This window comes from Stomoxys calcitrans, chromosome 5 (genome assembly GCF_963082655.1).
Source record: "Stomoxys calcitrans chromosome 5, idStoCalc2.1, whole genome shotgun sequence".
Classification (NCBI taxonomy): domain Eukaryota; kingdom Metazoa; phylum Arthropoda; class Insecta; order Diptera; family Muscidae; genus Stomoxys; species Stomoxys calcitrans.
The window spans coordinates 109,678,911-109,706,639 of record NC_081556.1 but is presented as its reverse complement, the minus strand read 5'-3'; the positions used below and the strand labels follow the sequence as shown (position 1 = coordinate 109,706,639).

General features: G+C 37.8%; 1 protein-coding gene across 14 annotated transcripts in view; it reads left to right on the top strand.

Moving 5' to 3' along the window:
• The first annotated feature begins 571 nt into the window (after positions 1-571).
• Positions 572-27,729, top strand: part of LOC106095974 (resistance to inhibitors of cholinesterase protein 3) — a 57,632-nt gene continuing 30,474 nt past the window's right edge. For 11 of the 14 annotated variants that reach the window (XR_009398427.1, XR_001222844.2, XR_009398426.1 and 8 more), the window contains exons 1-4: positions 5,739-5,845; positions 16,147-16,614; positions 22,013-22,153; positions 22,623-22,777. Coding sequence is in view for 10 of the 14 variants with exons in the window: in XM_013263519.2 (XP_013118973.2) it covers positions 16,392-16,614; positions 22,013-22,153; positions 22,623-22,777 (519 nt within the window). In the remaining 4 variants the exon portion in view is untranslated. Of the gene's footprint in view, positions 716-5,738; positions 5,846-16,146; positions 16,615-22,012; positions 22,154-22,622; positions 22,778-27,729 lie in introns of those variants that run through there. The other 3 variants (XM_013263528.2, XM_013263504.2, XM_013263471.2) reach the window with 2 other exon arrangements.

Here is a 27,729-nt window from a genome sequence, read left to right as displayed (position 1 = left end):
AAAAATAAAAACAAATGATCTCTGTCAAATTTCGCTGCCGCAACAATAAAACATTTCAGCGACATTTCCGAAAGCAGAATAGAATACCAACCCTTAGCTTATAAAATCTCACCTCATTTTAGGGTCCCCAGAAATATGTTATCTCCTCCAGAATTATTAAAGCCAAGTAATTTTCCACAAAATTTCTTTATTTAAGGGCTTTTTATGAATTTTAGACCCCATCCCCTCACGCAGAATGATAGTAAGTGCTGCAACAAAACAAACCAAAAATAAGTTTTCATTGATAGCTTTTTAAACGGCCATAATAGATAACTTCTTTTTGTATTAAAAGTATTTCTCAAATAATCTTCGAACTAAAGAAAATCCATAAGGCATATCTTTGCTTTTGTTCCACACAGATTTATTGCCATATGTTATTTAAAAGTGTAAACGACCCATTATACTTACTAACCGCAAAGTTAGATATGGCAACACTCACAAAGGATGTTGTACTGTATGCAAGGAAGCGTTGTATTTTGACAATTATCAATTGCAGATTACGGTACTTTCATGACTGCTTGCTATAGATTTTCACAATAACAACAACTGCGTTAGTGAAATGCAGCCGTAATATTTTCTCTTCGCTTTTTATATAAAATAAATAATAAAAAAAACCTGAATAGCGAAAAAAAAACAAGTTTCTATTAACAAAAAATATCAGAAATCGTAGTGCAATGTAAGTGATGCCAATAAAACTATGATTTATGTGCTTCGGTGTGTGTGTGTTTGTGTGTGGTCTTAAGAAACAAATTGCAAAATACACCAGGTGGCAAGTGAAAGATAAAACCAAACTTAAGCAATTAATTACAATTAACAACATACACATATACATATTTGACCGTGAACTTTTGCTGAAAATATTCGTCTTTACAAATTCTTTTTTTTTTGATGGACAACAAAATCAAGCATTTTGCCAAAAAATATGAGCGTAAGAGGGTGTTAAAAATAAACTAATATATGTATGTTCACATAAAAACACATACCCAAACACACACACACACACATACATACACTTATACATATTTTTGTTTGACAAGCGGTTTTGGCTTATTAGAAATGTGGACAAAATATTTGTCTGTTCTGACAATTTCAAGCCACCTCTTTCACTGGGAATTTGTTATTGAGAAAATGTAATAACTCATAAATTGAGGAAGAGGATTTTAAAAAGTATCTAGGTATAAGGAAATGAGTTGTGCAATTGTTCATTAATTGTAGCTTTTGAAAGGACTTGTTATGGCTGAAAATTCAGTAAGCACCTCTCTTGCCGCCCATTAAAGGCGTTCTTGAAAAATAATGTTGGCCTTTTTTTTCTGAAATTGGTTTGCAAAATGGCTTTTACAAGCAGTTCACATGAATTTCCTAATGCCCATTAAATCACAACATGCACAGTGGGACGAATTAAAAACAATATGAAAATAATATAACTTGCCGCCGCCATGGAACGTGGGTACCCAGAAGGAGGAGGGATTTAATACTTCTAAGGAATAGGGATCCGAATCAGCTATGCAGAAAGGCCGAAAGGGTCTTAGAAATGGCATACAACTGGGCTAGGAGTCGCAATGGCCCATGCGGTATAACAGTATCACACGGGCTGGAATTTTAAGCTACGACTGTTGTGGGGTTCATCGTAATCACGGGAAGCTTAGTTGAAAGCCACCGGGCTCGTCCACAGGTTGCGGATGGTGGAAAACTGCGTTTTTATGCGGCCACGGGCAGTCAGCGATTTTCGAGAGGAGATTCTCCTACAGTCGGAAAGTTTAGCCTCCACGAGATAACGTCCAGTAATGGGTTGAGGCTGATAGATTTCGACGCGCCAAAAAAACATGGTACTTAGTAGCACCAGATTTCAACATAAAAATATTCACAAAGCCACATGGCTGTCACCCGATCAAAGCACGAGAAATCGATGACAATGGCATACTCCACTCGACTGTTCCAACTGCTTGATGAAAGCACTCCTTGTTCCGATGATATAATGGCGCAGTGGCAAACCACTGTCCACCCACGGAAAATGCCGCGAAATCCGTACTTGGGTACCGGAAGCCTCCCCCAAGAAACACATGGTACGACCAAGAGTGTCGAGATCCTACTGAAGCCAAGAATGCGGCATGTAGAGCAAACCTGCAATCAGTAGCAAGATGAAGGAGAGGTATCGGGAGAAAAGGAGAGAGGAGAAACGTCTATTCCGTAGAACGAAAATGAAAATGGAAAGACGTGAGTGTGAGGGAATTGAGATGTACAGGAGACCGAATGAAGTCCGAAAATTCTATCAAAAATTAAACATCAAACCGATGGCTTTGGTCCAGGCACATCCTCCTGCAGTGACAAAGCAAGAAATCTGGTAACTGACACAGATAGCATGCTGAGTATGTGGAAAGAACATTTTATGCAGCTGTTAGTGTCAGACGTTGGCGGCGAAGAGGATACCGCAGAACCAATTCCTGATGATGGTAAAGAATGTTTACCTCCGAGACAGAATAAGATCTAAGCAGCAGTGACCCGATTGAAGAACAACAATGCAGCAGAAACCGATGGGTTAACCGCTGAACTATTTAAGACCGGAGGCGACACGCTGATAAGGCGTATGCATCAGCTTTTCTGCGCAATCTGGCAAGAAGAACGCTTACCCGATGATGGGGAACCTCAGCACAAGAAAGGAGACAAGACGAAATGTACCAACTACAGAGGAATAAGCCTTCTCCCCATCGCATACATGATACTCTCGAGCTGTGTGAAAGATTAAAACCTAACGTCAATGAGATAATTGGGTCCTATCAATGCGGCTTTAGACCTGGTAAATTCGACCTAGACCACGAATGACACTAGTTTTGAGAGAAAGCGAAGAATAATACTGACAAACAGATGCCACTTTGGATTAAGTAAGTGGTTTAGAAACAAGGCCACCTCTCGACAGACAATGATTACACTATACAAGACACTGATACTATCCGTGTCGTTATATGGCTCTGAGGCATGGGTACTTGTAAAAGCAGATGAGGCAGTGCTTGGAGTATTTGAGAGAAAGATTCTTCATAAAATATTGGGTTGCCCAAAAAGTAATTGCGGATTTTTTTAAAAGAAAGTAAATGGATTTTTAATAAAACTTAGAATGAACTTTAATCAAATATACTTTTTTTACACATTTTTTCTAAAGCAAGCCAAAAGTAACAGCTGCTAACTGACAGAAGAAAGAATGCAATTACAGAGTCACAAGCTGTGAAAAAATTTGTCAACGTCGACTATATGAAAAATTCGCAATTACTTTTTGGGCAACCCTATATGGACCAATTTGCGTTAATGGAGAATGTAGGCGACGTATGAACCACGAGCTGTATGAGCTGTATGACGACGATAGCATAGTTACACGCATCAAAATACAACGGCTGCGTTGGCTAGGTCATGTTGTCAGAATGGATGAAGAAGCTCCGGCAAAGAAGTCTTTTGAAGGCAAACAACGTGGTACACGCAAACCGGGAAGACCAAAAGCCCGATAGAAAGATCAAGTGGTGGGAGACACCTCAAAACTTGGTTTCGGAGATTATAAAATGAGCGCAGAAGATCGAGGCTCTTGGAACGCTATTCTATTGGGTTGCCCAAAAAGTAATTGCGGATTTTTCATATAGTCGGCGTTGACAAATTTTTTCATAGCTTGTTACTCTGTAATTGCATTCTTTCTTCTGTCAGTTATCAGCTGTTACTTTTAGCTTGCTTTAGAAAACAAGTGTAAAAAAGTATATTTGATTAAAGTTCATTGTAAGTTTTATTAAAAATGCATTTACTTTCTTTTAAAAAATCTGCAATTACTTTTTGGGCAAGCCAATACGTTCGCCTAGTGGAACAAATATTCTGTCACGCCCGTTACTCAATAGGGAAATAAATTTAAAGATATTAGTATCTTTATTTTGAAGTTATCGTTCTTTGCGTTCTTTTTGTTAAAAAAAATCCTACGAATAAAGAAAAATCTTACATTTTTGGTGAACTTTTTTTCAGTGTGGAATATAGCTCATATATATATATGGGCAGAAGCCACGGGAGCATATCCGCCTATGACGCTGAATGCCTGGGTTCAAATTCCGCCGCGAACATCAAAAAAAAATGTCAGCGGCAATGTTGCCGTTGTTGGTAGGTACCTACCTACCAAAATTGGTAGGTTTTTATCCTCTTGGTAGGTTGGTAGGCAGACCTCAATTTTTGGTAGGTAACTCCAAATTATTTCACTTTCAGTAGTTTCTGTGTATTCGTTAGGGGCACAGAATAAAACCATGGATGTCGAGGGGCCAAATACTGTTGCGGCGGGCCTCACTACTTCAAATTTCAAGAAAAAGGGCATAATTCTGATATTGACTGTAACTGTTACGAATGTTAAGGGATCGCTTCCATATTATGTTGGAATAGGTAATGAGGCCTTTGTGCGTTCAATGCTTTCAATCGGAAAAAAGGCCAATATGGCAACAGCATACAGATCTGGTCCAAACTCAGATGTTGAAGGGTCCAGGCAACTCACTGTAACGGCGAAAATGACTGGTGAAAGTTCATTTCTGAGCTCAATCGCAAGATCGCTGTATTTCCACTCGCCACGTTTGTTCAAGGAAATCCAGGGAATAATATAACTTTTAAGTTTTCTAATCGGGAGATCGGTATAAGGGATGCTATATCAAGATATAGGCTATCTCTGAGCTTTAGGATATAGAGTGTTTTCAACAAACAAACGGACGGACATGTCTAGGTCGTCTATGAGTATAACAACGATCTAGGAAGTACAGAGGTTGAGAATGTATAGTTTGATGTGTGGCTAATGGAATTTGCAAAATGGCCAACTCTTCGGTGTTGGGTAAAAAACATAAACCCCATTTTTAGCTTGCAGAACATTTGGTAGGTTTAGGTCGGCTTTGGTAGGATTTTTTTTTGACATTTTGTTAGGAAATAATTTTCTTGAGTGGCAACACTGGTCAGCGGTTGTTATCCCCTTACTAATGCTGGCTACATTTGTGAGGTAGCCTGCCATGTGAAAACTTCTCCTCGCATTCGGCATAAAAAAGGAGACGCCTTATCAGTGAGCTTAAATTTTAATCAGACTGCACTCATTGATGTGAGTTAAGTATCTCCTGCTCCTTAATGGAATGTTCATGGGAGCTTTACTAGTATATGGGTATAAGCTTCCATATTGGAACTTATGAACCGCATGCAGAGGTAAGCGACGATGTTAATTGGCAACAGTATGGTATCCAACTCTATGGTTTCCCATGAGCTTCGACGAAATGTGGGTTGTATGATTCTGTACTCCTATTGATACTTCCATATCAGTTTTCTTATTGCTGGTGTAAGAATATTCGGCAGAATTAAAAGACTTTGGTCGTTCTCTCCTCCTTTTGGGTATTACAAACAAATTGATTAAGTTATAACTCCCTGTGCCACGGTAGTTGTGTAGGGTATAAATATTTTCCACTATACATGCATGATTCTTGTCATGCATCCATAGTTTAGGCGTTTGCAAACACTGTGCCTTGTCTGCAGAAAAAAAATTAAATTTTCTCGGTTTTGTGGGCTTTCCAAATTACCTCAACTGGTCTATGCTGGCGGCGTTCATCACGATCACGAAAGGGGCAAGCAAAGATATATGGTTTGTTGTTGCACTTTCTGCTTACGCCAAAAAACACATGGACAGACTAAGAGACAGACAAATGGCGTTTGAATATGGACAGATTTGCTGTTTGCTGACAGTGTACACTTGGTAGATGAGTGTAGTTGCTAAAATTCGCTTGCCTTGGTCACTTCGAACGGTTTTTTGAAATGCAAAAATATTTGCGTAAGAATTTCGTTTCAAAATGATTTTTATTTTTTAATGGGAAATATCAAAGCTGTGAAAACAAAAGAAAATATTGAAAGCCCTGCAAAAAAAATGGCGAATAATTGATATTGAAAATGAAAATGAATAATAATTAATAATAAAACAAATATCGATGTGTACGATATGTGTATGTGTGAGATGTGAAGATTGAAGGAAAAATTAGCTATGAGAATCGATAAGACACAGTGATCAATAAGTAAAAAAAATCAATGAAAAAATTTTTTTTCAAAATTTTTTAGTAAAACAGCAAAAGTTGGATAGATGATGAGATGATGATTTTTTTTGTATAGAAGTGCTAAAAATAAATGCGCACGGGACATCTCATCTATTTATGTAATAATATTTTTCAGTGTTGAGTGTGTGTTCCTAAAACGATTTGTCTATATGAACGTAGTGCACAAACAACCATACTTGTCTGTCTGTCTATCTATATGTGTGTGTATATACGAAATATTTATTTAATTGTAGTGCTGTATATTTGTGCGTTTTTAGCAAAATATTCTTCTCAAAATTCGGCAAATGAATGTCGGCAAAATTAAAGAAAAACAAAAGAAAGAAAAAACAAAATCTGTTATAGTCTCGTTTCTATTTCGTCTCGCCAAATTTTCCGATAAATTTTGTACTTAAGCAAGGAAAATTCAAATCCAACGATTTTTTCATCATGTGGTACATGTCATGTAAATTCTTTAGTCGCCACTCTTAATATGTAATTATGGTGAATGTTTTGTTTTGTTTTGTTCGGTTTGGTTTTTCGGTCAGCCCAATTACATGATCATGTTTAAGCAAATATAAGTAAAAAAAAAAACAATTTTAAAAAATCATCTGCCCCAAACATTTCAAATGAAAAAGGGACACAGTGCAATTTCAAATTGGAATACAACAACGCACATAGAAAAACGTGGTGTTTTGAGTGAATGCACATATGCAATCCAAATCCAAAAAGGGATAATTGTGCCAAAATTATAAATAAATCACAAGCCTACCAGATATTTTTTGTTTGAGAAAATCATAATGATAAAATACATTTTTAAAAAAGAATGTGGCTAAAATATGTGATTTAAATAAGAATTGGAATGAGTGTGTGTATGTGTGTACGATTCCCTCCAAAAAATAAGTCAAATATAATAATTGACAATCGTTTAGTTATTTGAAATAACAAAAAATTTAACGCTGAAATACTAGTCAATTTAAACTTGTGAAATTTTATTTTACTTGAATTTTATATAAGTACTAGCTGACCCGGGCCCGCTCCGCTGCGCCTCTTCAAAGCTCTTCTTTCAAATACCATTTATTTAGACCCCATATTGCCATTGGTTTTGAGGGGAGTTTACACGGCGAGGCGTCCCCCAAACAAATGACCCCAAAATAGGTTATCATATTAGCATGGTCGAAAAATGTTTACCCTTTGGGTAGAGTTTTGGGGAAGGGGTGATGCCCTAAATACAGGGTCCTACATTTGGATATTCGCATTCTACTTCCAAATACCTTTATTTATTTGGTCAGTAAAAACTGGCTGTTTGTGGGATATTTTTGGAAAGGAATAGACCCCCAGAAAATTGGTCCCGAAGGTGGGTATCAATTCTTGCTGTACTCCGCAATACCTTCCATTTAAGCTCCACATTGACATGGTCGGTAAATATGCCCGATTTAGGGGTGTTTTGGAGATTGGGTGCTCCCCCAAACACTAAGCCTGAAAAATATATCAGCAACGTTTTCTATTCTCATATATCTATATATCATTTATTTGAACCCCATATGACCATTAGCCCCAAATTTGGATATCAAATTCGTTTCCTAATCTCATTTAAACTCCTTATTGCAAAAGTCAGCAAATATGTTCCGTTTGGGGTATTGGCCCGAAAAACTATAAATATTTAGTTCCACTCTCTTTAAGACCCAAATTGTCTTGGTGTGCTAATACGTCCTATTTGGGGGTTGTTATGGTGGTGGGACGTCCCCTAGACAGTTGGTCCCTAATGTTGATATCAGATACGACGTGGTCTATTCCCAAATACCTTTAATTTGAGCCCCATATTTCCATAGTCGTCAAACATGACCGGCTTGGGGGGTGTTTTGGGAGATGGGGCGGCCACTCAGTGAGTTGGCCTTGAAAATATATATCGGATTCGTGTTCTACTCTAAAAACCCTCTTATTTCAGCTTATATTGCAATGGTCAGCAAATACTTCCTATTTGGGTGGTGTTGTGGGTGTGGGGTGGCCCCATAGACCCTTTTTCCCGAATATTGATATAAGATTCGTGTTTTACTCCCAAAGACCTTTCATTTGAGCCCCATATTGCTATGGTCGTAAATTTGTCCACTTTGGGGTATGTTTTTGGGGAGAGGCGGCCCCCAAACACTTGGCTCCATTGTTGGATATCAGATTGGAATTCTACACTCAAATAGCTTTTAATTAAGCCCCATATTGCCATGATCAGTAAATAAGTCCTGTTTGGGGGGTGTTTTGGGGAAGGGGTGGACCCCCAGAAACGTGATCCCTAATTTGGATATAAGATTCATATTCGCAAATACCTTTCATTTGAGTCCCATATTGCCATGGTCGGTAAATATGTCCGATTTAGGGGTGTTTTGGGGGTTGGGGTGGTCCCCCTAAGAAGTATCTGTGCGAAATTTCAAGCGGATAGTTTTACGCGTTAGACCACTATCGTGAATTCGACAGACGGACGGACGGACATGGCTAGTTGGACTCAAAATGTCGAGACGATCCAGAATATATGTACTTTATGGGATCATAGATCAATATTTCAAGGTGTTACAAATGGAATGGCGAAATTGGTATACGCCCGTCCTATGGTGGAGGGTATAATAATCATAAATCTAGCCCATACCACTTGTTGTACCCATTTCTGTGCCAAGTTTAAAGACGATCGGATGAAAACTACGGCCTGTACTTTGTACACAAATAAACACGGACAAACAGACAGACAGACGTAAAGATCGACGGACCATAGCTTAATCGAATCAACGGGTCTATCTTCCTCCTGGGTATTACAAATAACTGCACCACGGAAGTTTTGCGGATGTAAAAATGTATTTTTTTAAATGGTTAGAAAGAATAATAGAAACGCATAATGGCCCACCTTGACGTATACGTATTGGAGAATATTTTTTATATTCATCATACGCTACCAGTGGAGAAGTGGAGAAAATGCATTTATTCGAATAAAAAGGAAATGTGACACTATTATAACTCCCATATAAAGCGATCTCTCGATATGACATCTTATACCCCTAGAGGATGAAATTATTTAACGGTTTGGTTGAAATTTTGCAATGAAATTTTCTCTAAAGACAAACTTTAAACGAAATTTTTTTCTAAAAATAAAATTTCAACGAAATCTTTTCTAAAAGCAAAATTTTAACAAAATTTGCTCTAAAAGTGAAAATTGGGCGTTATTCATATATGGCAGCTATATCTAAATCTGAACTGATTCCTATGAAATTTATCAGTAATATTAAAGAGTCACAAGGATACCCTTCCTGTCAAATTTCGAGAGATTCGGTTTACAAATGAGCACTATATTGGAATATATCTCATTCTCAAAATCGGACGAACATATATATGGGGGCTATATCTTAATCTGAACCGATTTCGAGCAAACTTGTTACATATTGTGGTATTCGTCGATGAAAGCGTTGTATAAAATTTAGGAAGAGTGGTCAATAAATGCGCTTGCAGTGGCTCTAGGAGTGATAATCAGGCGATAGACACCCGGTACGAGTCTTTTTGACAAGACCGTAAACTTTTCTTATCCTAGTAACGTAAAAAAGTTTATGTATAGCACAAGACCAATATTTTTATATCCTCCACCATAGGATGGGGGGATATACTAATTTTGTCAATCTGTTTGTAACTACTCGAAATATTCGTCTGAGACCCCATAAAGTATATATATTCTTGATCGTGGCGACATTTTATGTCGATCTAGCCATGTCCGTCCGTCTGTCTGTCGAAAGCACGCTAACTTCCGAAGGAGTAAAGCTAGCCGCTTAAAATTTTGCACAAATACTTCTTATTAGTGTAGGTCGGTTGGTATTGTAAATGGGCCATATCGGTCCATGTTTTGATATAGCTGCCACACAAACCGATGTTGGGTCTTGACTTCTTAAGCCTCTAGAGGGCCCAATTCTTATCCTATTGGAATGAAATTTTGCACGACGTGTTTTGTTATGATATCCAACTACTGTGCCAAGTATGGTTCAAATCGGTCCATAACCTGATAAAGCTGTCATATAAACCGATCTTGGGTCTTGACTTCTTGAGCCTTTAGATGACGCAATTCTTGTCCGATTTGAATGAATTTTTGCACGAAGTATTTTGTTATGATATCCAACAACTGTGCCAAGTATGGTTCGAATCGGTCCATAACCTGATATAGCTGTCATATATACCGATCTGGGATCTTGACTTCTTGAGCCTCTAGAGGGCCCAATTCTTATCCGATTTGGCTGAAATTTTGCATGACGTATTCTATTCTTACTTTCAACAACTGTGTCAAATAAGGTTTAAATTGGTTCATAACCTGATATAGCTGCCATATAAACCGATCTGGGATCTTGACTTCTTGAGCCTCTAGAGGTCGCAATTATTATCCGATTTTCCTGAAATTTTTGTTCGACGGATCCTCTCATGACCATCAACATACGTGTTTATTATGGTCTGAATCGGTCTATAGCCCGATACAGCTCCCATATAAATCGATCTTTCTATTTTACTTCTTGAGCCCCCAAAGGGCGCAAGTCTTATTCGAATTGGCTGACATTTTACACAGGTCTCCAACATATAATTTAATTGTGGTCCAAACCGGATCATATCTTAATATCGCTCTAATAGCAGAGCAAATCTTTTCTTATATCCTTTTTTGCCTTAGAAGAGATGCCGGGAAAAGAACTCGACAAATGCGCTCCATGGTGGAGGGTATATATAAGATTCGGCCTGGCCGAACTTAGCACGCTTTTACTTGTTAAAATTTATTTAAGAATGTCGAACTAGGATTCAACCATGTAAAATCTCTCCTCTAAGTGGTTTCGCTCTGAAATATACCGTACGAAGACAAAGACGAAATGAAATTTTCTCTAAGACAAAATTCAATGAAATATTCTCTAAAGACAAAATTTTAACGACATTTCGATAAAGACACAACTTCAATGAAATTTTCTCTTAAGATTAAATTTCAATGAAATTTTCTCTAAAGACAAAATTTGAAAGAAATGTTCTCAACAGACAAAATATTAATGCAATTTTCTATTAAGACAAAATTTTCTCTAAAGGCACAATTTCAATGAAATTTTTTCTTGAGGCAAAATTTCAACAAAATTTTTTCTAACACCAAAATTTCAACGAAGTTTTCTATAAAGACAAAATTTCAATAAAATTTTATCTAAAACAAAATTTTTGTGAAATTTTCTCTAAAACACAATTTCTACGCAATTTTCTCTATAGGCAAAGGTTTAATAAAATTTTCTCTAAGTGCAAGTATACCGATCGACTCAAAATCACTTTATGATTTGATTTAGCTATGTCCACTTGTCTGTCTGTTTGTCCGTCTGTCCATGTTAATTTGTGTACAAACTATAGGTCGCAATTTTCGTCCAATCGTCATGTTTGTCCGCCTAGAGACGATGTCTATTCGAAAATTGGAAAAAATCTGTTTGATACAGGCATGTTTGTCCGCCTAGAGACGATGTCTATTGAAAAATTGGAAAAAATCTCTTCCGGTTTGGATATAGCTCCCATATATATGTTCGTCCGATTTGCACTAGTATTGCAATAATGTGGTCATTTGTTAGCCGATTCTCTCGAAATTCGACAGGAAGAGTTTTCTCTTGACTCTCGACAGCGAAATCGGTTCAGATTTAGATATACCTTTCATGTATATATCGCCCAATGCAAATGCAAGCGCATTTATTGACCAATCTTGCCAAAATTTTGCAGAACGCTTTCTTCGACGAGCGCCACAATATCTAAAATCAGATTTAGATACAGCTCCCATATATATTGTATGTTCGTCGATTTTGAGAAATATTGCAATAAAGAGCTCATTTGTTAACCGACTCTCTTGAAATTTAGCAGGAAGGATTTTTTTATGACTTTTAATATTACTGGTAAATTTCATAGAAATCCGTTCAGATTTAGATATAGCTGCCATATATGTATATCGCCCCCAAGCGCATTCATTGACCAATCTTGCCAAAATTTTACACAACTCTTTCCTCAATGCCTACCACAATATCAATAGAGTTTGGTCGAAATCGGTTCAGATTTAGATATAGCTCCCATATATATGTTCGTCAGATTTGGACTAATATTACAATAATGTGGTTATTTGTTAACCGATTCTATCGAAATTTGGCAGGAATTATTTTCTCTTGACTCTCGACACTAGCTCCCATATATACATATATATGCAACATTTTTTTTTAATTAGTTCCATTCGTCCACTTTAGGCCAGTCCAAATTTCATTTGGATACCTTTTTCCTAACTCGAAATATAATTTTTCCAAAACAGCTCTTTTCTTGGGTATTTTTCTAACCATTTGCAGTAAATGGGTTAATGAGTTTATTTTTATACCCACCACCGACGGATGGGGGTATATTCATTTTGTCATTCCGTTTGCAACACATCGAAATATCCATTTCCGACCCTATAAAGTATATATATTCTTGATCAGCGTAAAAATCTAAGACGATCTAGCCATGTCCGTCCGTCTGTCCGTCTGTCTGTTGAAATCACGCTACAGTCTTTAAAAATAGAGATATTGAGCTGAAATTTTGCACAGATTCTTTTTTTGTCCATAAGCAGGTTAAGTTCGAAGATGGGCTATATCGGACTATATCTTGATATAGCCCCCATATAGATTTAGGGTCTTAGGCCCATAAAAGCCACATTTATTATCCGATTTTGTTGAAATTTAGGACAGTGAGTTGTGTTAGGCCATTCGACATCCTTTGTCAATTTGGCTCAGATCGGTCCAGATTTGGATATAGCTGCCATATAGACCGACCCCCGATTTAGGGTCTAAGGCCCATAAAAGCCACATTTATTATCCGATTTCGCTGAAATTTGGGGCAGTGAGTTGTCTTAGGCCCTTCCACATCCTTCGTCAATTTGGTCCAGATCGGTTCAGATTTGGATATAGCTGCCATATAGACCGATCCTCCGGTTTAGGGTCTTAGGCCCACAAAAGCCACATTTATAATCCGATTTTGCTGAAATTTGGGACAGTGAGATGTGTTAGGCCCTTTGACATATTTCTTCAATTTGGTACAGATCGGTTCAAATTTGGATATAGCCGCCATATAGACCGATTTCTAGATTTATGGTTTTGGGCCCATAAAATGCTCATTTATTGTCCGATGTCCCCGAAATTTGGAACAGTGAGTTAAGTTAAGCCCCTTGACATACTTCTGCAATATCGCACAGATCGGTCCAGATTTGGATATAGCTGCCATATAGACCGATATCTAGGTTTTAGGTTTTGGGGCCATCAAATGCTCATTTATTGTCCGATGTCGCTGAAATTTGAGACAGTGAGTTGGGTTAGGCTCTTCGACGTTCTTCTTCAATTTTGCCCAGATCGGTCCAGATTTGAATATAGCTGCCATATATAGATCTCTGGATTTAAGGTTTAGGGCCCATAAAAGAGGCATTTATTGTCCGATTTCGCCGAAATTTGGGACAGTGCTTAGTGTTAGGCTCTTCGACATGTTTATGCAACTTGGGCCAAATCGGTCCAGATTTGGATATAGTTGCCATGTAGACCGATATCTCGATTTAAAGTCTTGGCCCCATAAAAGGCGCATTTATAATCCGATTTCACTGAAATTTGACACAGTGCCTTATGTTCGGCTTTTCGACATCCGTGTCGTATATAGTTCAGATCGGTATGAGGTATATGAGTATAAGGTATGAAATTTTCACCGAATTTTAATGAAAGGTGGTTTACATATATACCCGAGGTGGTGGGTATCCAAAGTTCGGCCCGTCCGAACTTAACGCCTTTTTACTTGTTTTAAATCCTTTTTTTTTGTCTGAAAAGTGCACTTTCCAAACCGAGGCCACCTAGACGTATACGTGTTAATGAAGGATTTTAAAAATATTTATCATACGCTACATAACACTCTATTTAGTGTATAAATATTACCCAAAGTCAAGATTACACAGTGGAACACAACAAAAAATAATGGGAAAAACTGCACAGATTATGAATGAAGAGGCAAAAAGAGAGGTACGTGTAACGACATTTTCACTTTTTACATAGAAATGGAACCAAACAAGGGGGGGGGGGGGAGTTTCTCCCTTCTGGACATTTTTATAAATGTTCGGTTTACGGTTACTTGTCGTCATTACTAGTGATTCCCCGTGGCACCAAACGGGTTGGAACTCTGAGCTCCGACAGCGATTGTCAAATTATGGGGAATTTAACGAGAATAAACCTTTCTTATGGCAAAGTGTTCATGCAATATCGAATGTATGTTGGTGGTAACAATGTCCGAGGATGCCAAGGATAAACTTTTCTGGGGGGTGCTTAGCTCACCGCCTAGAGGCCTTTATGCGCTTATGCAATGCACTCTTGTCATGATAATCCACATGGAAAGTGATGAGAAATGATCGCACAAAAATGTTCACGAGTTAATTCAATTTTTTTTCAAGTCACTGTAAACAACATAAATGATGGTTGTTCGTCCAAACGTTTCGAGTACGATTATGCTAGAAAAAGTTAAACTTTCGAATGAAAATGCCAGATTGCCCCTGGCAACACTTCGTGCTGCCTAGGCCAGCAACTTATTTTGCAGCCCTCGACTCATATATTCAGATTTTAGTTGTTCTGTAACTTACAGGCAATTTCGATAAGGCACATTTTTGTCTTCGACTTTATCCTTCTAAAATGAAGTTTTATAGGAGAATTTTACTCCAAGTTAGAAAAAGTACTGTTAATCCTAAAAAAATAAACCTATAACAGAATTTCATAACGAACATTTCTATGGAATATTTTGATGATTTGCCACAAATCCATCTTAACCCATTAACGACGAATGGGTAGAAAAATACCAAATAATAGAGTTGTCCTAGAAAAATTCCTGCTCGAGTTGAAAAATAGGTATTCTTATGAAATTTGGATTGTCGTAAAGTAGACAAATGAAAGTTGTAGAAAAATTTGTTTCCTGTCATGTTTTAGTGGAAAATTGGACTGTCGAAAGTCGTTAATTTTTCATTTCCAAAAAAATTAAAAAAAAAAAAATTTTTCTCAAAATTCTTAGAAGTGAGATTTTTAAAATCTGTTCTAGTGTCTTGTTGCATATGATGGTTTCTATTGGGTTGCCCAAAAAGTAATTGCGGATTTTTTAAAAGAAAGTAAATGCATTTTTAATAAAACTTAGAATGAATTTTAATCAAATATACTTTTTTACACCTTTTTTCTAAAGCAAGCTAAAAGTAACAGCTGATAACTGACAGAAGAAAGAATGCAATTACAGAGGCACAAGCTGTAAAAAAATTTGTCAACGCCGACTATATGAAAAATCCGCAATTACTTTTTGGGCAACCCAATATATTAAAACAAGTTGAAGAGTGCAATATTCGGCCGGGCCGAAACTTTATACCCTTTACCCTGGATCGCATTTGTAAAATTCTTTTCGGTGTTGTTCTTTGTAGGCAAAAAGAGGATAATGGATAAAAATTGCTAAGCTATTGGAAAAACTCCAATCAGCTCCAATTAGGTTATGGGCCGATTCGGGCCATACTTGGTTTGAATATTGGTAGTAGAGGTCATTGTCCAAAATTCCAGCCAAATCGGATAAGAATTGCCCCATATAGAGGCTCAAAAATCGACATCAGATGTTACGCTTTTTTAACTGTCTTATGAAGAAAATGTTTACAAAACCAATTAAGATTGGTTTGTCCGTCCATTCGTCCGTCACTCAAAACATCTGTAACGTGTGAAAATCACACTTAAGTGGTTCAACTGTGATTATGAATTATTGAATCTACAATATGTTAATTAACACTGTTATATCTATAATGAGTAGTTAGTCATCAAAACAAAGCAAAACTCTTACAAAACACAATTCTCTATAGAGTATACATGAATAAAGTCAGTTAATAAGACTAAAACCTCCTTGGCTTAAACTGAAATGTTGTAAGTGTAGTCTATTACAAGTTCTCAATCTGTTTCTGATACCTATTATTATTATATAAAATTTCTAACAAATAATTATTATTTATTTTATTTTATAGATAACACTAAACCATAATTAATTATAAGCCCACACACATACGAATAAATGGTGTACCAACCAATACAACTATGCAAGTGATGATAAATTTAAGTACAATTAACCAAAACATTTAACCAGGAAACTAAACAGATATTCGATAATTTACACAAGTAAATTCGAATACCAATAACTCAGAGAGAAGAAGGAGAAAGGAAGCATCTAACACTTTGTACTAACTACCCATCTTACAATAAGACCGCAAAGATGCATGCCCGCAAGGAGCAACAACAACCACAACAGAGAAAGGCATCGCATCCGATTTATTTGAACGAAGGCTTGAGTCCCAAGAAGACAGCTCTGATCATAGTCACCGTTGTGGGATGCATTGCCATACTATGGCCAAAGGTGTTTTATCCAATGATGTTCGGTGGCAATGGAGTAGCCACCAATAAGGGCAACATGAAGGAACCTCATCGTGGACCTGGAGGTAAGTTTCTTTTTAATGCTTGTTTTGTTTCTATTTTTTTTAATTGGGGGTTGGGTGGTGAATTTTTGTTATGTCTGAAGATTTTAAATGTTAGGGTATTCATATAGGTTTGGGATTTGTAGATCTAAGATGAGTCAGAAGAGGGATACCACAAGGAGGTGTGGTGTCTCCACTACTTTGAAATATAGCCATTAACAACATATTATTGTATCGAAAACAAAGGGGTAGAAGTGACTGCATATTCTGATGACGTGTCTATTACGGTTATGGGAGATATATTTAGAGATATTCTCTACATCTGTCCGTCTGATCGTTTGATCTTCAGTCTGTCTGTCTATCCGTACGTCCGTCTGTTGGAATCACGTCTTTAAAAATGAAATTCGCATAAATTCTTTTTTTGTTCACAGATAAGTTAAGTTCGAAAATTGGATATATCGGGCTATATCTTGACATAGCTCCCATTTAGACCGATCTTTCGATTTAAGGTCCTATGCTCATAAAAGGCGCAATTATTGCCCAATTTTGCTGAAATTTGGTACAACGAGTTATGTTAAGACACATTACATCCCTACCGGTTATGGTTCAGATTGGTCTATATTTATATAAAGCTGCCATATAAACCGATCTCCTAATATAAGGTCTGGACCTTTGAAAGCTGTATTGATTGTCTTATTTCGTTGAAATTAGGCACAGGGAGTTACATTAGGCCCATCGATACCCGAAAACATCATGGTCTAGATCGGACTATATTTGGATATATTGGGTTGCCCAAAAAGTAATTGCGGATTTTTTAAAAGAAAGTAAATGCATTTTTAATAAAACTTAGAATGAACTTTAATCAAATATACTTTTTTTACACTTTTTTTCTAAAGCAAGCTAAAAGTAACAGCTGATAACTGACAGAAGAAAGAATGCAATTACAGAGTCACAAGCTGTGAAAAAATTTGTCAACGCCGGCTATATGAAAAATCCGCAATTACTTTTTGGGCAACCCAATAGCTGCCATAGGTACGTACCAATCTCTAAAATTGAGGTTAATGGTTCAGGATTGGGGGTCTCCATGGAGAATAGCTACACTAGGTTTAGAGTAGCACGACCAGTGCCGAAGAAGCGCGCGATAAACTTTCTTATCAGAGCATGCATTTTGATAATAAAATGCAATAATTTGCAAGCGTTGTTCGTTTGTAAGACGATTTATGGTTAAATTATAGATCAAACTGAAGATGTTTGACGGTGAAACAAATCACGAAACGTGCGTGGGCTGTATAAACCAGTGTTGCCAAAAAAAAAAAATAGTTAAAATATCACTCTTTATTTGAGCTTCAGCGCCTGTCTGCTAGAGCGGGCGCCGGTTGGCGTGATAGTAGGATGACATCGTTCTTGGAAAATTAAGGGTAGGTCCGCCCCAAGGCGGAAGATGGTAACAAGTCCTGTCCTGCTCTCGCCTGAAGGGATTCCCATTGGACTACCATCCATCGGGTTTTACGACCATTAGGGAAAGGCGGGTCTGTAGAGTTTTGACTGACCTTTAACATTGATACCATCTTTGGGTTCAAATGTTTATATCAGATTCATACTATACTTTTAAATGCCTTTTATTTGGAACCCATATTGCCCTAATCGGCAAACATGTACATTTGAGAGGGTTTTGAGGTACGGCGTTCTGCTCGGTTATATAGCAAACAAATTCATATCTTTGATTAAATTACAAACAAAATGTTCGCCCGAGATCCGAGATCTGACTGTTTTGAATATTAAGGTAAGGCGGAGGGTCCACCCCACTGTCGGATATCAAACCAGAAGGTTGGATTGAAAAGAGGGTGCAGATATTAATCCGCTCCATGCCGCTATGGACATTTACCAGTGATCGGCTTGTTGTGCGCTCTAAACACAAAAGAAAAGTAACCTCAAAAAAGAAAATCTATGTTAGAAATTCCGTGGTACTTACAAATCCTAGTCCCATGTGTGACGTCATGATATCAAAAGCTATACTTACCTCCTTCTTACTTCCTTTCAGTAAAAGCCTTGTCTTCTCACGATCTGGATTTCCACATAGGATTTTCGCCATCCTACCGACCCTTTCGCTGTTCCACAGTGTTGCATGCGCATTCGTCGCCCTTGCCCTTAACTCAGACTGCGTCGTCCCGAAAGGCTTCGGGTAGACTCAGGTATCCAAATGAAAAACTCATCCATTGCTTCCTGGTTTCCTATCGTCGCCTCGATTATACCGCGATGGTATGACCTGCTCCTTTCTTCTGTCCATTCTCCCATCGCCGTAAGTCTCATATATGCAGTGGCTGCCTCGCACTTCATCTGTAATAGTCTCCAGAGGCCTAGTGGGCGTGGTCCACCAAACTACTGAGGCGTAAGTAAGTATTGGTCTAATCATGCTTCTGTAGAGCCAGTGGACTATCCTCAGATTCAGGCCCCATTTCGTATTTGACCTTGTCAGATATCGAAATCGTCCCTTTGAGGAAACGTGGTGCGTTAAATTGGCCCTCTTTCGACTTCTTCGTAAACAGGCATCTTTCAGTCTTCTCTGGGTCTAGCCCAGTCATATGCCATATGCAAGACCCTTTCGGCCCTTCTGAATAGCTGATTCGGATCCTTATCCCTTAGAAGTGTTATAATATCGTCTGCGAAGCAGACGGGTATATATGCCTCCTCAGTCAGCATCCGTAATAAGTCATTTATTAGAATGACTGTGGCGTGCCTTGTGCCACTTTCTCCCTTATATTTATGTCATGGGACACACAATTTATCCACCTGCTCCTTAGCATATGGTTTATCCAGTCTCTAAGGACCAAGTCCACCTGGTACTGGTCTAAGGATTGGATCAGTGTGTCGGTCCGCACATTGTTAAAAGCCCCCTCGATGTCAATACATACTGCCAGGGTGAACGTTTAAGCATTGAAGTATGCTTCTATTTTATGCACAACCTAGTGCAGCGAAGTCTCCACCAACCTTCCCTTGATTTAGGCATGCTGTTTGTATTTAAGCAGTTCGCTGGATATCCTACTCTTTATCATGGTGTCCGCAATACGTTCCGTGGTTTTGAGTAGTAAGGACGTAAGGTGTATTGGTCTGTAGGCCTTTGGTGTCGCATAACTTGTCGGGCTTAGGTATAAATACCACACTTGCCTCCTGCCAGGCTTTCGGAGTATATGCAAGTCCTAGGCACGCTGTGAAAATATTGGTCAGGTGGGGCGCCAGATAGTCTGCCTCTTTCTGTAGTAACGCCGCAAATATTCCATCAGGTCCGGGTGACTTAAACGTCTTGAAGGGCCTCAAGGATTCCTTCATCACAAATTCCGTAATTATTAACCTTGGATCAACATCATTATTCCAAGATTCCGCTGTTTCCGTGAGTCCCGTCGTATCCTGTGGTAAATGCGTTTTCATCAAAAGCCTCAACATGTCCTCCGATGTCTCTCTCTCTCCCTTGTCGTCTACTAAAGTTTCAGTTTGGATATGGGTTTTTGAGAGAAACTTTTTTATCTTGGCGGCGTCATTAACGCTATCGACCTGTTCGCAGAAAAGCATCTAGGTGGCACGTCTTGCCACTCTGGCAATCTTATTATATTCCTTGAGCCGTGTGTAGTACACATCCCAATAAACTTCTGCTTTTTTACGACGTGTTCTGTTAAAAAGTCTGCGGACCACTTTCCCAATATTGCGAATCTCTCCGGTCATCCAGTAAGGAAAGGCAAAAGTCGGGCGGTGCAGACTGTATTATACCCTACACTTAGTCATAAGAACAAAGTGGAAGCTTTATTCTGAGCCAATTGGACCGTATTTGGCACAGTTGTGGGAAGTCATAACATAATACCATAAGTAAAATTTCAGCCAAATCAGACAAAAATTGCGGCTTGAAAGGTCTCTAGAAGTCAAATCGGGAGATCGGTTTATATGGGAGCTATATTAGGATATAGACCGATTTTGAATGTACTTGGTACAGTTGTTGGAAATCATAACAGAATACCATATGCAAAATTGGAGAAAAATTGCGGCTCGAAGGGCTCAAGAAGTCAAATCGGGAGATCGGTTTATATGGGAGCTATATCAGGTTATAGAGTGATTTGAACCGTACTGGGCACAGTTTCTTGAAGTCATAACATAATACCATAAGCAAAATTTCAGCCAAATCAGACAAAAATTGCGGCTTGTAAGGGCTCAAGAAGTCAAATCGGGAGATCGGTTTATATGGAAGCTATATCAGGTTATGGACCGATTTCTACTGTACTTGGCACAGTTTCTTAAAGTCATAACAGAATACCATATGCAAAATTTCAGCAAAATCGGACAAAAATTGCGGCTTGTAAGTCAAGCCGAAGAAGTCAAATCGGGAGATCGGTTTCTATGGGAGCTATATCAGGTTATATACCGATTTGGATCGTATTTGATACAGTTATCGGAAGTCATAACAGATCACTATGTGCATTATTTCAGCCAAATCCGATGAAAATTGAGGCATCCAGGGGCTCAAAAATCAAATCGGAAGATCGGTTTATATGGGAGCTGTATCAGGTTCTTCACCGATTTGGATCGTACTTTGCGCAATTGTTGGAAGTCATAACCGAACAATACGTGCAAAATTTCAGCAAAATCGGACAAAAATTGCGGCTTGCAAAAGCTCAAGAAGTCAAATCAGGAGATCGGTTTATATGGGAGCTATATCAGGTTATATACCGAGTTGGATCGTACTTAGCACAGTTGTAGGAAGTCGTAACAAAACACTAGCTGCAAAATTTCAACCAAATCGGGCAGAAATTGCGGCTTCCAGGGGCTCAAGAAATCAAATCGGGAGATCGGTTTATGTGGGAGCTATACCTAAATCTGAACCGATATGGCCCATTTGCAATACCTAATGACCTACATCAATATGAAGTATCTGTAAAATTTCAAGCGGCTAGCATGACTGCTATCATGATTTCGACAGACGGACGGACGGACATGGCTACATCGATTCAGGACGTCGAGACGATCAAGAATATAAATACTTTATGGGGTCTTAGAGGATATATCGAGATGTTACAAACGGAATGAGTAGATTAGTATACTGCCATCCTATGCTGGTGGGTAAAAACTTAGTTACCCTTTTTCACCGGAGAATAAACTCACACTTTTTAAAACTTACAGAAAAATCTGTTCAGTCGGAAACTTACAATTAAACAAACCGTAAAATTTAGACTTTATATATATGAGATATTTATTTATTCAATATAACAACTTCACCACCAACCCTAAATAATTTTTTTATTACATTCTTTATTTTGAATTTTATTATATGTTACAATTTATGGTTTTATTTTTATTTTTTAATTTTTATACTTTTTTTTACAAATTTTATGTTGTTTGTAATGGATGGTTGTGGGGCTTGAACAAAAAATAATCTAAGGTTGTTGTGATGTGGTGCTTAACAAAGAGGAGTTTTTCAATATAACCACATTGGAACCAGAAAAGCCACCCTCGGAGGCTCGCATAATATACGGGCCGCAGTTATATCGTAAAAGTGTTAACATCTATACTGGTGAAATAAGTACGTCGTAGCGTTATTGAAAAAAGTTTATAACAATGTGATTGAAAAAATTTTAAAACTAATTAATTTTAGAAGCTTTAACTTACTAATTTTTTACTAATAACTGCCTCGATGTAACTGTAACATAAACTGATGTTACTGAAAAAACTAACGTCCGCGCTGTGACTTAGTATAACATGCAGTGCAAAAAACAAAACATTTGGCAAAAGAGGCTTTTCCATGCTTCACCTAGCTCACGCGAATTAAATAATTGCTTCGATTGTATACAGTGTTTGGTACAAATTGCTTTCATTTTCACTAATGTTTGCATTTATGATTTCGCTGTTTTCTTCTTTAGTGTTATTACTCACAAGCATGTTTAATAATTTTGTTGTTGTTTTTTTTTTTTGATGATTTCACTTTCAGTTTTGTTCAATGAACTTTGTTTACTGTAAAAACATGTTTATGTTAACAATTTGTATTTGACCAGGTCTTCGCCAGGAACGCCCAGCTCATTTACATCCAGATTCTGTATATCAGGCCATGAGGGAACGTGGCCGTGCCATACCAGCAACACCAACAATACCCATAGTGGAACGTAAATCGTCACCAAGTAATCCACCACCAAGAATTGTTGAAGGCAGGGTAAGTTTGCATTTTTTTTAGAATATTAAAAAATATTTAATCTTAGCTCATTTTGATTAGGTTAGGTTGAAGAAGAGGTTGGGGATTTCAAACCTAAGCACTTAAGCCAGCAATCGGCTTGTTGTGCGCTCTAGCCACCGTAAAAGTAACTCCTAAAAAGTTGATTAAATCTATTATATGCAAATGAGGCCCCCCGTAAAAATAATGTAGAAAAATTTTTGATATGCGCAGGGGGGCGGCCCCTCCCTCACACCCCCATTTTCAAAAATGCCAGATCTTGGAGATGGGGGCACCAATTATAACGATATTTTCCATGCCACCTTATGGCTGCCCAAAAACACGAAATTGGTATAAAATTTTGGGGTTAAATAACCTGGGGGACGCCCCATCCCAAATCCTACCCGAACGGAAATGTTTACCGATTGAGACAATATGGGTATCAAATGAAAGGTATTTAAGAGTAGATTACGAACTTGGCATAAAAATGTCAGTCAGTATGGGGCTGGGGGTACCCCACCCCCAAAAACACCACCCATTTATTCCTTGGTGTTTGAGGGGCCTCTCCACCTCGCAAAACCCCCCATCAGGCCATATTTGCTTAAAAGGAACTTAAAAGTAGATTTAAAAAACTGATATAAAAATGTATTCCTTGGCGTATAAGGCGCAACCTTAAGACCAACCTTAATCGGACGAACACATATATGGGAGCTATATCAAAATCTGAACCAATTTCTATGAATTTCCAATAATGTCGAGACTTATAAGAAAATCCCTCGTGCAAAATTTTGTGAGAATCGGTTTACAAATGACGAATTAATTGCAATTTAAGTTCAAATCAGACAAAAATATATATGAGAGCTTTATCTAAATCTGAACCGATTTCTATGAGGTGAGTTTCCAAAATGTCGAGACTTATAAGAAAATCTCTCGTGGAAAATTTCGTGAGAATCGGTTAACAAATGACGAAAGAATTGCAATTTTAGTCCAAATCGGATGAACATATATATGGGAGCTATATCTGAATCTTAACGGATTTTTTTCCAATTTCAATAGGCTTCGTCTTTAAGCCCAAGAAAATGCTTGTGCCAAATAGAGCACGAATCTGCTATATGGGGGTCCGCCGAAAAATACCCCAAAACCGGACATATTTACCGACCATTGCATTATAAGGCTCAACTGAAAGGTATTTGGGAGTAGAGCACCAATATGATACCCACATTGGGGCGAAATATCTGCAAGGCCGTTCTAGCACCCCCAAACAGGACTTATTATTTTACCATGCCAGTATACGGCTCAGATAAAATAGGAGAGTGTAAGAAAACAACAATGACAATATGAGATATTTGAGACCAGAGCACGAATCTGATATATGGAGGTCCGCCGAAAAATACCCCAAAACCGGACATATTTACCGATCATAGCATTATAAGGCTCAAATGAAAGGTATTTGGGAGTAGGGCACCAATATGATACCCACATTGGGGCGAAATATCTACAAGGCCGTACCAGCACCTCCTCGGCATTTCTGACCATGCCAGTATAGGGCCCAGATAAAATAGGAGAGTGTAAGAAGGCCCAGCGAAGCGGCCCTGTCCAGCTAGTTGTAACATAAAATATCATATAATTAACAATAAGTAAGAGCGTGCTAAGTTCGGCCGGGCCGAATCTTATATACCCTCCACCATGGATCGCATTTGTCGAGTTCTTTGCGCGGTATCTCTTTTTAGGCAAACAAAGAATAATAACAAAAAACTGTTATGGTGTTGGAGCTACATCAAGTAATAGTCCGATTCGGACCATAATTGAATTGAATGCTGAACATTGTAGAAATTATTGTGTAATATTTCAGCCCATTCAGATAAGAATTGCGCCTTGTAGGGGCTCAAGAAGCATCATCAGGAGATCGGTTTATATGGGAGCTGTATCAAGCTATATATCGATTCAGACCATATTGGACACGTATGATATAGGTCATGGGAGAAGTCGTTGTACAATTCTGCCAAATCTGATGAGAATTGCGCCCTCTAGAGGCTCAAGAAGTCAAAATCTCAGATCGGTTTTTATGGCAGCTATACCAGGTTATGAACCGATTTGAGCCATACTTAGCACAGTTATTGGAAGTGATACCAAAACACCACGTGCAAAATTCCAGCCGAGTCGGATGGGAGTTGCGCTCTCTAGCGGCTCAAGAAGTCAAAATCCAAGATCGGTTTATAGTGCAACTTTATCAGGTTATGAACCGATTTGAATCAAACTTAGCATAGTTATTGGAAGTGATATCAAAACACCGCGTGCAAAACAGCCAAATCGGATAAGAATTGCGCCCTCTAGAGGCTCAAGAAGTCAAGACCCCAGATCGGTTTATATGACAGCTATATCAGTTTATGCACCGATTTGAACCACAGTTGCTGGAAGTCATAACGAAACACGTCGTGCAAAATTTCAGCCAAATCGGATGAGAATTGCGTCCTCTAGAGGCTCAAGAAGTCAAGATTCAAGATCGGTTTATATGGCAGCTGTATCAGGTTATGAACTGATTTAAACCATACTTAGTACATTTGTTGGAAGTCATAACGAAACACGTCGTGCAAAATTTCAGCCAAATCGGATGAGAGTTGCGCCCTCTAGCGGCTCAAGAAGTCAAGATCCAAGATCGGTTTATAAGACAGCTGTACCAGGTTATAAACCGATTTGAACCATACTTCGCACAGTTGTTGAAAGTCATAACACAATACTTCGTGCAAAATTACAGCCAAATCGGATAATTGCGCCCTCTAAAAGCTGAAGAAGTCAAAACCCATGATCGGTTTATATAGCAGATATATCAGGTTATGCACCGATTTTGACAATACTTAGCACAGTTGTTGGAAGTGATACCAAAACACCACGAGCAAAACATATTCGGACGAGAATTGCGCCCTCTAGAGGCTCAGGAAGTCAAGACCAAAGATCGGTTTATTTGGAAGCTATATCAAAACATGGGCCGATTTGGCCCATTTACAATCCCAACCGACTCACACTAATAAAAAGTATTTGTGTATTTGTCTAAAGCAAGCTAAAAGTAACAACTGATAACTGACAGAAGAAAAAATGCAATTACAGAGTCACAAGCTGTGAAAAAATTTGTCAACGTCGACTATATGAAAAATTCGCAATTACTTTTTGGGCAACCCAATACTTTATGGGGTCTTAGAAGCATATTTCGAGGTGTTACAAACGGAATGACGAAATTAGTATACCCCCTTCTATGGTGGAGGGTATAAAAAGATGAAGAACGATCTCTGTGTTTTCTTACGGTTTGAACATAATGTGGTGTGTGTTCTTTATTGGTATGTGTGCATAGAATGCTTAATAGCAGAAGAAATTTGTTTTTGCTTGAGAATGCAGTTGGTGAGCGAAAGAGAGAGAGAGAGAGAGCATGAAAAGTAATAACAGTTAGATTGCAAGCAAAGAGAATTTTTATGTTACAAAGTAAATTTACACAGAGATAATTTTGTTTTCTACACAAAGGAGAACAAATGTCAAGGCTACAACAACAACTATGTTGTCAAGGAGCACCAGCGTGACCTTTATTTGTTGTTTTATTTTCCCGGCTAAACATTTGAATCCATACCATTGTAACGGCTGGTTCATAAAAATGAACAACACTGCATTTTTATCGACTATATACAGTTGGCTTTTACGATTTGTTTACATGTCCAGTTTAATTAGTTTTGTTTTTAAAAATACTGACATCTAAATTTAAGGCCATTAACGTAGATGATGATATAAACAGAAAGTTTTCGCCACAGACATTGATGTTTAACCATACATGAGCAAAGTTTGTATATTAGGGTATATGAAAAAAAAACAAAAAGATGAGCAATACTTTTAGAACAAAATTTTTGATAGAATATGGTAAACAACAGAAATTTTGGCTAATACCACAACATGGATGATAAATAAAAAATATGTTATTGTGTAAGAATATAAGAAGGGTACGTAATCTCATTCTATGATCTTGAAAACTACAATTAAACTCGATACTGTTAAACTATCACTCTGAGATTCATTTACAAGCTGGATCTGGAAGGTCCTTAAGGTTACTGCAAATATTTTACTTTACCGCAAACATTCCATTAGCGAAAAGCGAATAACTACTAAATTTCTTGACAGCATCCGAATCCAGGCTTCAGAAATAAACGCGGATATGCTAACCTATAACCTTTATTAAAGTATCTTACAAACGCACTCTTTTACACAAAACTCTCCAACAGAAAACTTTGAAATTGTTTCTAAAAATTAAGGTTTACCTTATGTATCAATCAGACATATTTACATATGCACATGCATAAAAACACATTTGTTATTAATAATTTTCCCCCACAATTCGTTATTTTTGGATCCCAGATGCTTGAAAATATCGACAAAGTGAACACAAATAATAAATGAAATCATAGTGACAGAGAAAAAATTTTTCATGGCCAATCGAAAAGAAAACAATGATGACTTTTCGAGGAAGGTTTCAAAATTTTAATTTTAAAATATAAAAACTTTTTTGCTTAACGACAAGTTTAGTTATTAATAACAACGATCCTTTTGATCGAAACATTTTCAGAATGCAATATTTTATGAGCAATAGTCAAGTAATACACTATGGGGGTTCAACAAGTAAAATCCAACAATCGGTTTATAATGGCATTGGAATGTTGGAAATTTGCCCATGAACATGTCATTGAGGAGCAGGGGCAAAATTTTCACATAATGGGTAGGTGATTGGTATTGGAACGTTAGAGACAACATTTAGGGGAAAAGTGTGTTTAGTGTTTTAAAATTCAGTTGCTTTTTATGCCTGATGGCTTCAATTTGACTGGATTCTGTCCTTGGTGTCCTAGGATGGCCTCACGAGATTCCCGTTGGACTTCCATCTATCGGGATTTTCGTCGATAAAGGAAAAAATTAAGGCCTTCCAA